Below are 16,838 nucleotides of genomic sequence, written 5' to 3'. Positions count from 1 at the left end.
CCAGAGGGAGCTGTGAGCAAAGCCATGCTGAGCTAGGGTGGGATGTCTGCTTGTCAGTCCCTGCGGGCTGGGATGGGCGTCCTTCCTTCCTTCCTGACTCCCTTCTCCTAAGGGACAAGTGGGAGGGACGTCTTTGCTGCTTCCAGATCATGGGATGAGCTGTCCCTCCGGGTACCCTTTCAGGTCAGGCCCCAGAATGCCGACGTGTGTGGTGTGTAGTTTTATTTCTGGGATTACCTACCAATAGGAGAAGTGTTCTGACAGAAACTTGGGAGGTGTTATGGTGCAGAAGGCCCAGCCACCAGGCATCTGGCAATCCCCTCCAGCTATGGGATGGTGACCTCGGCCTAGGATCCCCAAATTGCTGACCCCTGTGCTACCTCTGCCTAGTCCAAATCTAGAGTTGATCTTTGGCGCCACCATGTGGGAAGTGTCCACGCTGCAGTTATAGGCTTGCCCAAATACTGTCAACTCTAGGGCTGCCCCATGGCCTCCAGCCCTTTTTTTGTGAATATAGTTACTGGTATGCAGTGACCACCCAACCTATTCAGTCTGGTGTGTTGGCCCTGCTCGTACTCAAACCTGGCCTCAGGTCAGGGCCCTGGAACACCACTGCCACAGTTAAAACTGTCTCCACATCCCCAAGCCTTTTCAGGAGGGGTAAGTGCTCCCTGTTTCTCCACTTCTCAGTCCTCCCCTGCTTCAAGCTATTTCAGGTATATTGCTCACAGCCAGTTCTCCTCTCTTCGGAAGCTCCCTTTGACATCTGTGACTACTCCTCTTGGGTCTTCTGAACTGGCTCTTTTCCTGATCTTTGGGGGCTGGGCCCTCTTTCCTTTTCCTTAATACTTCTCTCTGGGGCATCCCAACAACTTCCAGGCCCCCCTTTTTTTGACCCAGTGATTTCTAGAGTCTCAGTACCACCATCTTTCACTCCATTCCCTGCCTTAGAATGACCCTTGAGCACCCTAAATTTATTGTGTAGTCAACCCCATCTCCTCTCCTTAGACTATTCCTCCTGACCCTCCGTCAGCCTTTAAGGGAGCCCTCTCCTCCCTACCTGTGCCACCGTGCCCTTGGTTAGGCCACAACCTGCCCCTCCTGCCTGGCCTTAGTGTCCTTGTTTCATCATGCCCGTCCATTCTCCACAGAACAGCTGCATAGTCTCTGCATGCGATGAATTGACCTCCTCACTTCCCCACCGGCCCCTCAACTTTGGCTATGTTCCCCTAGAAGGTCCTACCTCTGGTCAGACTGAACTTCTTTGTGGCCCCTGAATACACCCTGCTTTCCCATGCCTCCCCATCTTTGCACAGGCTAGGCTGAACTCTTTCATCTGGCTAACTCCTTCTTACCCATTAGGTCTCAGCTAGGAAACAGCTCTCTTTCAAATAGCTTCCCTGGGACTCATGCTGATCAGGATCTTCTTTCTTTGCCCTTACAGCGCTTCAGGCTTCCTTCCTCACTTTCTGCAGCTCCTTTCAAAAGGACCACCAGGGCTCTCCACTCCAAGGCCAGATCCACGTTGAATCATGTGACTCAACTTGTGCCCAATTCCCACACTAAGAAGGTGCAGATCTCAAAAGCCACTGAGTTCCAGGAGAGCAAGGCCATACTTGGGAGTCACCACAGTGAACTAGTGGGGTAAGAATGGGATGGGATCCAAGGGTCTTACCTTCCTGTCCAAGGCTCCCTTGTTCCCCTAGATGCCATTGTAAGCTGAATCAGGATCTGTGAAGGACTGAGGGTCCTGGACCAGAAGTGAATTGTCCTGGGGGAAAAGCAGCCATCAGCCTAGGCTCCTGAGAGCTGAGGGTGCTGTCCCAGGAAGCCAAAGGGTCTGCTGGTGTGCAGATGGCCACAAGTCAGCACATTTGATAAAAGGACCTAATGAGTTTCCCTTCACCCACAGGACTGCCCAGCGGGAGTGCTGGCCTATGTGTCATTCAGGGAGGACCTGAATTCCTAAAGGGTCCTGGTTGCAGCTGTTACGGTCCCCAGTTTAATTATTTCTAACGTCACACAGAAGAGAATGTGCTGAGATGGGACTTCCCCCTCATGGCCTTGGCTTCCCACAGATCTGATCTCTCCAAATTATTCTATTCCCACCAGACTAAAGTCTGACGATCAGCCTGTGTTTCTTCAGGCCAATGCACCCTCATACTTCTCCAACCACATAGGACTCCTGGCTCTCCCTGAGACTGCTTTAGGTGGTCCCACCTCAGACCTTTGATCCTGCTATGCCCTCTGCTTCATGGGTGGGCCTAGCTCAGGGAGCTCAGTAAACCCTGATGAACAGAATTGCTCTGTAAATAAACAAAGCACCAAGCAAGCTGCCTGGTACTTAGGAGATGCTCCCTCCACCTTACTAAGTTTGCCCAAAATAGAATAAAAAGGACCCATTTAGTCTTTTGTTGTTCCTGTTATCCTCTTTTATTGCAAAACAAAACAAACACAGAAAATTGCATAAAACAAATGTGCAGCTTATGATAAAGTAAACCTCCTTGGCACATGTAGTCTATTCTTGTGCTCAGTTCCCAAAATTACTCTCCTTGCAGTTCTTGCAGCTTGCTCATTCCAGCCTCTGCCTGGAATTTATTCTGACCTTTATTTCTGAACATTTCCTCCCCCAGGTATAGAGAATCTTCCAGGACTGCACAGTTGCCTTACATCCTTGAACTTTCTTCCTTGTTGCTCAATACAAGTATGATTTCTTGCTTATTGGCTATGAGTCTTGCAGGGCTGGGGACCATTGTGCCTCACTCAAAACTCCATGTCACAGGAACTTGCTGGGTGCTCAATGAATACCTGTTGGATTATGAATGACTGGAGGTCTTGGGCACCGGGAAACTATCTCCCTGTTTGGTAACTTGCCCAGTCCATGCCATCTTGGTCAGTTGTTTTAAATTGCCCAAAGACACAGGCTTTCTCTCACTTGAGCTGTCTGGATCCTTGCAATTTCTCTAGTCTTTCTCATGTTGTTTTTCTCCTGAGTTCCCAGAATAGCATTACAGCTTAACAGTTTCACACTAAAACTGAAAACTTTCCCTGTGATTCCTCCTTACTTATTTCCTGGAATCTGCCTTCCAGCTCCCTTAGCTTATAAAGCCCATGACTCATTTACCCAGCCAGCCATGTCTTCTCCATTGGGATTTCTTGCAGGAAACCTGAGAGCAGTAAGGACTTAGTTTTTCACTCTATCCCCTCTTAGCCCTTGCATTTCTTATCTAAAACCCTAGATTTGCTCTATCATGAGAGGCAGTGGAGTTGTTAGTTTTGCCTTGACTTGGGTTGTCCTCATTAAACTAGAACCCTGTACCTGCAGGGGCTCAACTCAGAACCTTTGCAGTTTCAAGATCCCCAACCCCAAGGACACAAAATCACCTTATTTCCTTACTGAGTTTCCACTTAATGACAATTTTTGGTGTTCCCTGGAAATCTAGAAAACTATAGGAATATTTCTAATGTACTTTCAAGATGCCAAGCTTCTTATCCTTCCTAGGCACTCAGAAATTACTCCCACACACACATAATTTCTAGTTTAATTTTCTTTCTAAACCTTTCCTTTCCTTCCCTCCCTCCCTCCCTCCCTTTCTTTCTTCTTTTTGTACTTGGGATTGAACCCAGGAATGCTCTACCGCTAGGTTACATCCTCAGCCCTGTCTTTCTTTTCTTTTCTTTTTTTTTTTTTTAATTTCAAGACAATGTCTCACTAAGTTGCCAAGGCTGGCCTTGAACTTACAACCCTTCTGCCTCAGTCTCCCAAGTTCAGTGGTGTGTCCAGCTGCATTTGAACATGTTAGAAATCAGAACTGGGCTTGTTGGGTCATGCCTGTAATCCTACAGTTTGGGAGGCTGGGGCATGAGGATCACAAGTTCTAGGCCAGCCTCTACAATTTAGTGAGGACCTGAGAAACTAATGAGACCATGTCTCAAAATAAAAAATAAAAAAGGTTGGGGATGTCGCTCAGTGGTAAAGTGCCCCTGGGTTCAATTCCAGGTACCAAAAAAAAAAAAAAATCAGAAATTAACTAAGCATGGTAGTTCATGCCTGTAATCTCTGTTATTTGAGAGGCTGAGGCAGGAAGTTTGCAAGTTTAAGACCAACCTTAGCAGCAGCTTTATGAGACTGTGTCTGAAAATAAAAAAACAAAAAGGGATGGAGATGTGGTAGAGCACTCCTGGTTCAATCAGTACTGCAGGGAAAAAATGTTCAAATGCAAACTGCAGACTCAGTAGTCTGCACATAGTCAACCTTCATATTGGCCATTCCCTGAAAATTTATCACCTGTCAAAATGAGAGGGGTTATGCAGATGTTGCCGCCACACTTAGCTAGATGTCCTTAGTGTGTGTGTTACTGTGAACTTTGGGAGAATCTGTTGTAGCTAGGTTGGGGATAGGATTGCATTTTAGGGGCTCTGGATACCAATTATGAATGGGGCTAATATCTGCTAATGATATGTAACATCTCAGTGGATGTTTGAAAGACTGGGTGTGTATTTGTGTTGAGTTCCTGAGGGTTGTCAAAGGCACTGCTTAATTTAAAAAATGCTTTGCAAGCTGGGCATGGTGGTGCACACCTTTAATCTCGGCAACTCGGGAGGCTGAGGCAAAAGAATCACAAGTTTGAAGTTAACCTGGGAAATTTATCAAGACCCTGTCCCAAAATCTTAAAAAAGGGGTGGGGGTGGGGATGTAGTTCATGGCTAAAAACCCCCTGAGTTCTATCTCCAGTACCAAAAAAACCCAAAATACTTTTACAAATGTGTCAGTGAAATAAAGCTGAGTGATGGCATGTGGACAATGAATTAATTAGGCTTCAATTAAGTTTAAAAAGAACTTTGGAGAAGTTTACTAATTCTGATAATCATCAATAATACACCAGACATTCCTTGTACCCTTCCTCCCATCATATGAAAGTTATCAGAACCAAAATGGAGTCACTCATGCCAAATCTTAACAAAATAGTGTTAGGATACCATAAGGAAGAGGGCTCTCACACACACTTGTATATGACCAAAACTATTTCAAGGTCTCTCTGAAAACCATAACCTTGCACAAAGGCCTCCACAACCTTATACAACTTACCATACTTCAATAAAGATGCCTACCCAGCAACTGCCTATTCAGTGTTGGACCAATGTAACCCTTGTTGGTGATACTTGTAACCAAGGATAATCATTTCAAAACAATTTATGTTACCTTTCTCATTTTGCCTTTAAAAATCCTTGTCTTCCTGCCATGCATGGTGTGCACACCTGTAATCCCAGTGACTCTGGAGGCCAATGCAGGAGAATCACAATTTCAAAGCCAGCCTGGGCTAAATAGCAAGACCCTGTCTCATTCGTAAGTAAGTAAGTAAGTAAATAAATAAATAAGTAAATAAATGGAGTAGGGATATAGCTCAGTAGTAGAGTGCCCCTGGGTTTAGGACCATACGTACTTACAAAATGCCCTTATCTTCATTTGCCTCCCTAGGTGTGACTGTGATTCATCATATCATATATATCCTTCATTGCAATCCCTCATTTATTCCTGAGTAAATTAAATTCTTTGAAGAACCACTTTTTGTGTTGTTATTTTAGTTGACACACTTGCTCTGCCCTGATGTGGGAACATTTCACCCAGGTCATGATTTGTGGGCCTCAAACTGAAATGTAGAGTGTCTCATTCAAAACTATTATTTTCAAGATAGTGACAGCAGGGCAGGGGATGTGGCTCAAGTGGTTGCCTGGCATGCGTGGGGCGCTGGGTTCGATCCTCAGCACCACATAAAGATAAAATAAAGATGTTGTGTCCACCGAAAATTGAAAAATAAATATTAAAAAAACTCTCTCTTTCTCTCTCTCTCTCTCAAAAAAAAAAAGTGACAGCAGAGCATGAAAATAATCATGGAACCCCTTTTGAGCATGGAGCTCCCTAAGACTGCACAGACCTCAAGCCCAAGAAGCTGGTTTCTTAGGCTTGAGATCTGTGCAGTCTTAGGGGGCTCCATTTCACTACTGAATTATACCTAAATAGTTAATGTGTCCTTTAATAGTGAGATTCACACACTTGGGTGCAATTTGCCCATCTGGATGTCGGTTGTATACCAGTCCAGTATACAGGGGGCTCTGTATCCGGTGTGCTTACTGCTGACTGGCTGTCCTCAGTGTGTGTGTGTGTGTGTGTGTGTGATATTAATGTCATGGATTTTGTGCTAGATGTTTCTGGCATGTCCACCACCCCTGGAGGGACATCTTTATTGCTATTTAGTCAGTATTCCAGGAAGCAGAGATAGACCTTCAACCTGGGGTAATTCAGTACAGGGCTCGAGATTTTTAGAAATTTGATCAGCATTCCTTAGAATACAAATCTGTGGGGCCATAACCCTGAACAGAGGAGACCAAATTAGAGGCTCCAGGAGGTTCCTAAAGGGGAGTGGGAATGAACATGCAACCACAAGGGGGCGTACATTTATTTATTCTATTTCAATTAAAGCAAAAACTAAATCTTTGCTTTTTTTTTTTTCCTTATTACAAAAGCAATGTGCGGGGGGGGGCGGTTGGGCGGGGGGGCAGGGGGAGCTGGGGTTGTGGGGGGCAGGGCGCTGGGGTTGTGTGTGGCTCAGTGGTAGAGCGTTCGCCTAGCACATGTGAGGCCCTAGGTTCCATCCTCAGCACCACATAAAAATAAATAAATAAAATAAAGGTATTGTGTCCAACTACAACTAAAAAAAAAATTATTTAAAAATTTTTTTGTAGTTATAAATGGACACAGTACCTTTATTTTACTTATTTATTTTTATGTGGTGCGAGGATTGAACCCAGTGCCTCTAAACAAACACCCTACCACTGAGCTACCATCCCAGTCCTAAAAAAATATTTTTTAAAAAAGCAATGTGTGGCTGGGGATATAGCTCAGTGGTAGAGTACTTGCCTAGCATGCATGAGGCCCTGTATTAGATCCCCAGCACTAAAAGAAAAAAGAGGAGGGAACAATGTGTGCCCTTGGGCTATTGCTTTTCCTCTATCCCAAGGGCCTCCGGCAGGGGAGGGAACATGAACAGGAAATACAAGCAAGCAAAAAACAAATACACTCCCTTATGTATGGGAGTATGAGGGCCTATCTCCTTTTCCATTCACTAGGATTTCAGGCTGTCATGAGTAGAAGGAAGCTAGGTAGACAGATTCTTTTTTTTTTTTTTTAACCACAGATTGAACCCAGGGTCTCAACCACTGATCCACATCCCCAGACCTTTGTAATTTTTATTTTGATAGGGTCTCAGGACCTCACTAAGTTGCTGAGGCTGGCTTTGAATCTGCAATCCTCCTGCCTCAGTTTCCCAAGACACTGGGATTATATATGTGCCACCAGACCCAGCTAGACAGAGAGATTCTAAGGAGTCTCCTCAGTCCCATGACCCAGTACAGCCCCAAGAGTGCCCTGATGACAGGTGTCAACTGCTGCACTGCCCCTACTTCCAGATGTTGTCACATGTTAGAACCCCAATAGCAGCAGGGTACGGTGATGTACCCTGTAATCTCCTCTGTTCAGCAGCTCGGGAGGCTGAAATAGGAGAATTACCAGTTCAAAGCCAGCCTCAGCAAAAAGCAAGGCGCTAAGCAACTCAGTGAGACACTGCCTCTAAATAAAATACAAAATAGGGCTTGGGATGTGGCTCAGTGGTCATGTGCCCCTGAGTTCAACCCCTGGTACCCCTCCTCAAAATAACCCAAATAACCCCAAACCCAGGTAAAGAGGCTGCCAGAGGCCATGCTGGGATTGAGCTGGGGTGAAAGATGGTGTGGCCCAGGGTTATTCTTGCTTCCTTTCCTCCAGGAGCTTTAGTACCTAGCAAAATAGGATCAAACCCTGCAGAGATCCTTCAGCTTGCTGTGGGCACAGCAAACCAGAGACCACTCTTGCCCTTGCTGATGGATTCCCTGCCACAATTATTTTTCATACCCTTCCCCTACTTGTTCCCTACTCTGTACCTGATTCACACTTCTCTCAGACTCCCATTATACCTGGCTCCCACAGGGGCACGATCCTGACCGTTTCTGAATCTCAACCAAGTAAGCATCCCCTGGGAGATGCAGCATGCCCACTCCATATGGGTCAGGATGTGAAGCATCTGACACCTTCAGCTGATTGTGAGGAGGACATGGTGAAAAGGGAGAACTTTTAAACAGTAGGTTCTAGACATGAAGCCCTGAGGCTTAAGCCAGAGTGAATATGCAGTATAAAGAGTTACACCAGGAGCGGGTAAGCTGCCAAGCAAGAAACAGAAGCCCAAGGACTAAGGGAAGGAAGGATCAGGGAAGGTCCTGAAGCCCACTCTGCCTTGTTTCCAAAGATGTCACAGACCCTGCATCCATTCAGCTAGCGAAAAGCCAGGTATGGGAGCTTCTGAGAGGCAAAGACCTATCTCTGCTTGTCAACAACACAGAGCCTTTGACATCTCATCACTGGATGTAGCCACAGTAGCCAACATGCTGCTGTCATACCAGAGCCACACTGTGGGCTCCCCTGCTCTTCAGCCAGGTGAAGCACCTCCCTTCTTCTTGCTGGCCAGACTTATACCCTGCCCTTGGGCTATTGCTTTTCCTCTATCCCAAGGGCCTCCGGCAGGGGAGGGAACATGAACAGGTCCAGGCAGGGGAAGGAATACGGCTCCAATTCCCCTGATACCTGCTCCTCTGCTAAGTCATGTAGACCTTTCCATGGAATAACATCAGCTTTGTTTCCAGGTGCAGAAAATATTTTTTTTAATATTTATTTTTTAGTTTTCGGTGGACACAACATCTTTTGTTTGTATGTGGTGCTGAGGATCGAACCAGGGCTTTATGCATGCCAGGTAAGCCCGCTACCTCTTGAGCCACATCCACAGCCCTGCATAAAATATTAATTGCTGAGACCTTGTTCCTTCTTGCCTACACCCCTTTCCTTTGTCCCAGGCCTTTGGGTCACAGTTGAGGAAAGCTGCTAGGATCCATTCCCTGAAAGACCTGAGCAGGATACAAGCTGCCATTTTCAACCTTTGTAGCATTGCAGGCTCTATGACAAAAATTCTGGGTTGGGCCTGCAGACACAATGTGTCTTACTGCTGTAGTAAGGTAACCGGAGTGGGAGGACCTGGGATTTTGGTAGCATTTAGGATTTCCTTAGGTTGGTGATAGCCCTTCCAGTTCATTCCTCTTCTAGACTGCTCTGAACATACTGACCTGGTGCCAGGCTCTGGCTGAAGGCAAGGAAGGCATCCTGTGTGCCAGCATCCATTCCAGGTGGGTGAATACCCAGATGGCCCATTCTAATTTGCACACTACAAGTCAGTTCTCTGATTCCCAACATTATAGCCCTGTGGGAATATGAGCACAGGACTGCTCAGCTGGGTTCTTAGGGAAGTCTAGCAAAGATATCAGCTCAAAGTCTGGCAAAGATGTCAGCTCAAAGCCAGGCATGGTATCACAGGCCTGTAATCCTAGTGATTCAGGAGGCTGAGGCAGACGGATCGCAAATTTGAGGCTAGCCTCAGCAACTTAGATCCTATCTCAAAAAATAAAAAGGGAGGGAAAAAAGATGTCAGGTCAAGTGATGTCTATGGCTTTGAATTCCATTTTGTAAGGGCTATCAATGGCATGAGGGGTATACATTGTCGTTGGGTCAAGTTTCCCAGGATGGTTGACTAAGGGAGTATGGAGTGTTGAATTCTGGGGTCTAGGATGCACATGGAGGCTACAGATAATAGAACCCACAGTGCCATGAAGTGTGAGAGGTTATGGAATGGGGAGAGGCATACTACAAAAGAGGTTGTGGGTTGGAGGAGGAACAGATTCTGGGGCACATACATAAGTGTCATCTCCTAAGCATGGGCAACTGATGGGTGCCATTTAGATCCTTGAAGGTATGGGGTACAGCTTCTCTGCCCCCCCACCCATTTGAGCTCAGTTTGTCTATGGGCCAGAATATGGCCCGGTGGCTTCAGCTCCACGTGTGCTCAGCTGTGTGCTCTGCAAACCCCACTGAAGATGAGCAAAATCCATCCAGCACATGCTGATGGTTTAGCTCACTGAGAAAGAAGCAGGAGTCTTCCTGGACTGGCAAGGTCAAGTCATTCCCTATGGAGCATCTTCAAGAAGTCAGTCAGACCACAAGAACTCCAAGGGAGCCATATTCTTAGTGTTCCATTCCCAGCCCTTCTCCCTTTGCTCCCAGACTCTCAGTAAGCCCTTAGTATTTGTACCAGGCTTTGGCACACAGTAGACATTCAATAAATATTTCATGGATGAAGGAATGAGCCTGTCTCCACACTGGCTTCCAAGGGTCAGTACCCATTGGGTATTCCGTGAGGCTGAGATGTTCCTCTCTCTATGACACCCCAGCACTCCTTGGCCTCAGGTTTCAACCACAATATCATATGAGGAAGATGGCATTGAGCTTTGGAGTTAGAAACAGTGACAAGGATTCTTTAAGATCAGTCACATCAGAATCACCTGCAACATCTGTTACAAACTCTGGTAGCTGGGTCCTGAGAATTTGCCACTCCTTAAATCTTGGCAGGACCAAATTGACATTCTCACCAGTTCCTAGGTTAGGCTGCTGCTGGTGGTGGTGGTGGTGGTGGTATGAGCCCTACATTCTGGGGACCCACATGTTTAGACACACCTGAAACAGAGGCTCTCAGAGCCCTTCCCTGTCTTTGGCCCTACCTTTTCAGAGCTCTCTGATAAGTGTCCACTGCTAGTATCTGCCTTTGAGATGCCAGGCCTTTCTGAGCTCACTGTAGAGGCTGATCAGAAATACTAGGAGTTTACACTCCCCATACAAGCCTCCAGGAAGCATGGGAGGGAGTTGCTGTAGATTGACTCCAGCTTCCTCTTGCTTTAGGTGGAGACCCTCTGAGGCCTGTATTCTGAACTTACCTCAGGGCTCCCCCACCCCACCCCATGTAGGGATGGCCTGAGGAGGATGACTCTCACCCAGTTGGGAATCCTCAGGCCCTCCTCCCTTCTCTTTACTGCAGCAATAAAATGACCTACCTTCAAGGGTTAAGGGTTGTGAGTTCCCTTTGTCAACTCTAGGAAGTAGAGTCCAGAAGGACTCCTGGAATTTCTTCAGCTGTTACTTGGTTTCAGGGAGGGAAGAAGTAGACTGAATCCCTTAAGCTTGGAACCAGGAAACTGAGGGTGTGGGAGGTTGGAGGTTGTGCTATGGGAAACCACAGGGACTATTAGTATGCCTGTTTTGAACAGCTATACAAAATCTGACCTAGAAGTTAGGGGGGAATCCTTTTGAGAAGCTCCCTCCATCTTTACGAACCCCCTAAGTGTCTTGCCAGGATACCCAAACTTTCCCAGAAGACCTCACCATGAGTCTCCTGAATCATAAATATATCCCAGGGACACCGGGAACTCTCAGGGAATTGGAGGAAGTTATTATGTTTGGGCACTGCTCCAAACAAAACTGGGAATGGGCATTGGGAAGGCAATCAACTATAGCTGCCCCACTGAGTGCTTATAAAACCAAGAGGTATTAAATAAAACCTCATCTGAAACCAGCCCTATATTTGGGCTTCTTCAGTTATTTAAGCCAATAAATTATTTTTATAGTTTAAGACAGTCCAAATCAAGTTTTGGGTTCAATGCAACTGATGTCTTCTCATTGATTCTATTTCCCTAATAGGTATCTGCCTTGAATGGAGGGTTACCAATAGTCTTTGAGCATTCTAGAAGGTCTTATCTTTAAATCCAATGGTGGGAAATAGAAAAGACTCAGAATGTCCCTAAAGGACCAGGTAAGGGGCACCTATCTTATGGAGATGCTTTAATGTATCTGATATCATAACCTCTAAGAGGCCATTTATTATTAGACAGTCCATTATTTTGTGAACTTTTAATAAACAAAATGAAAAAAAGTGCTCTTCATTGAGTTATAACATATAATAAATGTACAAATCTTTTCTTTTTCTTTTTTTGAGGTGCTGGGGATCCAACCTAGGATCTCATGTGTGCTAGACAAGCACTCTACCACTAAGCAATACACCCTGCCCCCAAATGCACAAGCCTTAAATGTGCATTTTGCAGTTTAATGAAATGTATATACCTGTGTAACCACCATCTCTCTCTCTCTCTCTCTCTCTCTCTCTCTCTCTCTCACACACACACACACACACACACACACACACACGACAAAGTGAGAAAACGCCCTTTGGAGTGAGAAGTATACTGCAGGAGGGAAAAGACCCCTTTGTTTTTACAGAACATCCATACCCTCTGGTTTCTCCTCCCTGGAGTCAAGGCCCCAGCCTCAGCAGGTAAGCTCAGTAACCCCCAGGTCTCCCAAATTCCCCACTTGAACATATTTCTGAAAAGTCCCTTAAACAAATGTTTTCCTGAAAACATCAGGCTGGTGGTTCCTGACAGTAAAATTATCCATACAGTGTTAATGCTCATTCACAGAGGGTTCTTCTATAGACTACTATAGGCAAGAAGGAAAGACAAATGTGAGGACCAGCCATTGCACCTTATGTTGCTAGAAAAGGTAAAAGCAAAACCCAAGTGGAATAGAAAAGACATGTTTATGTTGGCATTAACAGAATATGAATACTGGATTTTGATGACATTAAAAAATAACTTGAACTTTTTTTTTTGCAATATGGTATTGTGCTTCTGCCCTTTTTTAAAGCACCATTTTTGGGAAGCATAACAAAGCATTTGCTGATAAAATGATATGAAGTTGGGGATTTATCTCAAGATAATCTGAGTTGGGAGATGATGTAAATGAAACAAAATTGTTTGTAAATTGGTGATTATCAAAATAGGATTACAATACCTGGGTTTCATTATCCTATTCACGTTACTTTTATGTAGATTCAAAATTTTCCATATCAAAAATGAAAAACAAAAGGAATCTTAAAAAGAGTAGGGTAGAACTAGGGATGGTGCTCAGGGGCAGAAGGCTTGTCTAGCATGCGTGAGGTCCTGGGTTCAATCCCAGGACCAAAACCTCCCCCTACAAAAAAAAAAAAAAATGCAATCAAGTGCTTTGAGAGAAGAAGGCCCAAGAATGCTGAAGGGTCTGTGGGACATGGATAGTCACCTACCTCAGCAAAAGGCAGGTGGGAGTTGGCCAGGGAAGGCTTCCTGGGGGAGAAGACTTTTACTCTCTTGAAACTTAAGTGAAGTTGGGGAGTGCCAGGCAAGGGACACTACCTGTCCCTGGGACTCACAATTGGCATATTCTTTCCTATGCTGTCTTGTTTCACTGCCTAACACATGTTCTGCCCCAAACTTGCCCAAAGGCCCCAGCCTGGTAAACAATCAGTATACTCTTCTCACTCAGCTGGAGCTGGGGAGACAGTTACTCCATCATGAAGTTCCCTAGAATTGGATCAGTCAGTGAGTCAGTCATCAAACACCTATAACCATAATCATGTTGTACAACCTCTGTGACAGTATTGGGCTCAGATCATAGCAACAGGCGCCCAGCAGCACTCATATTGCCCATGAACCTAACTGGAGTCCAGAGGAAGAAATAAACATTTGTTTATTCCCTTTCCCACTCCAAGCTCCTTTTGCACCCCACATGAACTGTATCACCCATCCCCATCCCTACCACTGAATTAGCCCAAAATATGGCCTATGGGTTGGTTTCTTGTCTTAGCTCAGTATGTATACATATATCTATAATTACTTCTATGTTCACCTTTCCAAATAACTGATATTTGGTTTGATTTGTCAAAGTTTGTTACATTAAAAGTTTCCTTCTGTGGGTTGGGGTTGTAGCTCAGTGGTAGAGTACTTTCCTCGCACGCATGAGGCCCTAGGTTTGATCCTCAGCACCACATAAAAGTAAATAAATAAAAATAGGGCTGGGGATGTGGCTCAAGTGGTAGCGCGCTCGCCTGGCATGCGTGCGGCCCGGGTTCAATCCTCAGCACCACATACAAAACAAAGATGTTGTGTCCGCCGATAACTAAAAAATAAATAATAAACTTCTCTCTCTCTCTCTCTCTCTCTCTCTCTCTCTCACTCTCTCTCTCTCCCCGCTCTCTCTTTAAAAAAAAAAAAAATAAAAATAAAAATAAAGATATTGGGTCCATCTACAATAAAAAACATTTAAAAAAATGTCCTATTATCATTTTCTGTTTTCTTTGGTGCTCTGGTTTGAATATGGTTTAATTGTGTCCCCTCAAAGGTTCATGTGGGGTGGCAGTATGGAGAGGTGGTAGAGACTCCAAATGGGAGGTCCTAAGGTCATTAGGAAACTACTTTCTCTGGAGACCCCTTGAGCTCTTGTTAGAGGATTCTTGTAAAAAGAGCAAGTCTGGCCTCAGCAGCTCTCTCTGCTTCCCAGTGGAGACGTGACCACTTAATGTGACTCACTCCTGCCATCTGCCATGGGACCTTTGCCAAGCCTGCTACTCTATGCCATTTAGGCTTTCACCCTCTCAAACTGTGAGCTACAAAAATGTCCCCCATCCCAGTACTGGGGATTGAACCCAGGGGTGCTCTACCATTGAGCTACACCCTAGTCCTTTTTATTTTTTATTATTTTGAGACAGGGTCTCACTAAGTTGTCAAGGCTGGCTTCAAACTTGCCATCTTCCTGCTTCTCTCCCCTGAGTAGCTGAGATTACAGGTTTCAACCACTGCACTTGACTGCCACCCTGTTTTGATGGTTGGTTTGCTTGACTGTCTCCTCCACTGAACCTGACCAGGATCATGGTTTGGCCCCTGTCTGTTGCTTCCCACAGGGCTGATACATCTGTGTGCACACATGCAGGTGAAGACAGCTGAGTGCTGGAGTGGGAAGACACACTGTCCCAGACGTGAAATTCTTTCCTTAGGATGGTTACTGAACAGGCCCATCCAGGTGCTCAGAATCAGTAGGGCACCTTTCCAACCAACACATAGTCCCTCCCTGTTCCACACCTCTTTAGCCAGTATCTTCAGGGATGTGCCAGGCACAAGAATTTGAGCAAAGTATCTCATGTACATTTGATACATTGCCCTTCCTGAGCCCCAAGTGACCCAATCAGGATGGAAGCACACCTGGGTGTCTGATATTTTTACTTTGCATCTTTCTAGAAAAGAGAAAGCACTGAAGTGAGCCACCAGGCCTTTTACAGCCTCTGGGATAGAAAGGTCAGTTGAATTGCCAGAGAGATCTCAACACCAGGTCTGTTTTCCAAATCACCAACCCTATTCATAGGGGAGAATAGGGGACTGGCCCTTAACTGGATCATCCTAAGGGCTCAGTTCAGGAACTGTCTCCTTAGAGGGGCTTCCCCTGATTCCTCAGTGTTTCCTCCCACCTCCAGGCAACAGTAAGTGGCTTTCTGAGCTCCAAGGACTGTTATCCTGAAAACGACTGCAGGTGATACCAGCATAGACACAGTATTCACCTGTGGAAGGATCTTGCCATAGGCCCACTTCTGCAGAGCCTCCTCCCATGAAGACGGCATACAAATGCCAATTATTGGTGTTGACTCCAGGCAAAGGCTGCCATATGGGAATCTATGATTTCCACTTGCTTCTAGGAGCATTTCTTCAGGCATCCTGCTCAGAACAGCCTGTGTGGACTTGGTCTGCAGACCCTGACAGCCCTTTCATCCTTTCCTGCTGCCTTGGGACAGCCTTGTTTGTGCACTGGGTCCTCCACGCTGATTCAGTCTGCATCCTTTTACCAAATGGACACATGCGAGATTAAAAAGCCCTCCAGAGGGATGAGAGAAGGCAGGGGCAGGTGGGGTCCTATGTCCTACCATGTCCACAAATGGGCAGTCCTCACCACAGCCTCATGCTCATGAGACCAGGCGTGGGCAGAAGCCTAACAACACAAGTATAAGGGAGCAGCCATTAGCACTAATGAGGCAGGCGGCCTGAAAGCTTTTTACTCGGAAGCTGCTTGCCCACCCAGGGAACAGTCCGTCCGTTCAGCTCCCTTAGTTTCCAGGAACCCTGCGCAGAAAGGGATTTGGGAACAGGAGAAGGGGGTGGGGATCTTGGAGAAGCCTGGAGAGAGAAGAGGGAGGGATGGCAGTCCAGAGATGTAGGCAGAGGGCCTGTTTTTGGCTAGGTGAGCTTCTTCCACTCTTCTCTCCTCAAAGAAACCCAAGGTCTAGTTCTGTACCCCATCCTTGTACCACAATAGCCACTAGCCCATCACTCCCTTCAATGCCCTTGACCCAAGTTCCTGGAAACAAAGGAAACAACATGCTTTATAGGGGCTGAGTGAGCATTTCCGGGGCCACAAATTAAATTAAACTCTCCTGGCCGCCTGCCTTGTTATTGCTAATGGCTCCAGCCCAGCGCATCCCCTAGGTCCTGGTCCTATGGAAATTTTGGGAGCCTGGATACCCTATCTTGTTTCTAAATATTAATTGGTTCCTGGAGGCCTCACCCAAAATTGGAGATGGCCACTCCTCTAGTAGAGTACCAAAGTCTTGAGTTCCAGTGAGTGAGCCTGAACTGTGCCCCCACCCTCTAAAGAGGGCCCCTCATGCCTTAGCTGTAGGGTAGAGTCACGTGTGGGTCCTTCATTAGACCCTGACATAAAAGCTGAGGGAACAGTTGGCCAGGGACTCTCTAGGCAAGGACCAGCAAGCAGAGGTAAGTCCTCAGGTTGGGTGGAGAATCCTACTTTCCAGACATCTACAAGGTACTCCAAGGATGAGGAAGGACTAAGTGGTGGGTTTTCCTATGAGCCAGGCTATGCTGACTGCAGTGCTGCTAAGCTGTGCCCTGCTGCTGGCATTGCCAACCACGCTTGGGGCCCAAATGGGATTGGCACCCCTGGAGGGCATCAGAAGGCCTGACCAGGCCCTGTTACCAGAGTTCCCAGGTGAGTAGGG

General features: G+C 46.1%; 1 protein-coding gene across 5 annotated transcripts in view; it reads left to right on the top strand.

The window, feature by feature from the left end:
• The window catches only part of Agrp (agouti related neuropeptide), a 54,603-nt gene that overhangs the window by 37,095 nt on the left and 670 nt on the right, over window positions 1-16,838 (top strand). Inside the window, exons 2-7 of one of the 5 annotated variants that reach the window (XM_058575984.1) lie at window positions 1,445-1,644; window positions 8,770-9,267; window positions 11,666-11,777; window positions 12,177-12,296; window positions 15,073-15,129; window positions 15,525-16,828. In XM_058575984.1, coding sequence (XP_058431967.1) covers window positions 16,687-16,828 — 142 coding nt within the window. In that variant the 5' untranslated portion in view covers window positions 1,445-1,644; window positions 8,770-9,267; window positions 11,666-11,777; ... (1 more) ...; window positions 15,073-15,129; window positions 15,525-16,686. The other 4 variants (XM_058575980.1, XM_058575982.1, XM_058575981.1 and 1 more) reach the window with 4 other exon arrangements.

This window comes from Marmota monax, unplaced genomic scaffold, assembly GCF_021218885.2.
Source record: "Marmota monax isolate L192 unplaced genomic scaffold, Marmota_monax_Labrador192_F-V1.1 WCK01_AAM20220418_F8-fsc00024, whole genome shotgun sequence".
Lineage (NCBI taxonomy): Eukaryota > Metazoa > Chordata > Mammalia > Rodentia > Sciuridae > Marmota > Marmota monax.
The sequence above is the reverse complement of the archived record's forward strand: the minus strand, read 5'-3'. Positions and strand labels throughout refer to the sequence as shown.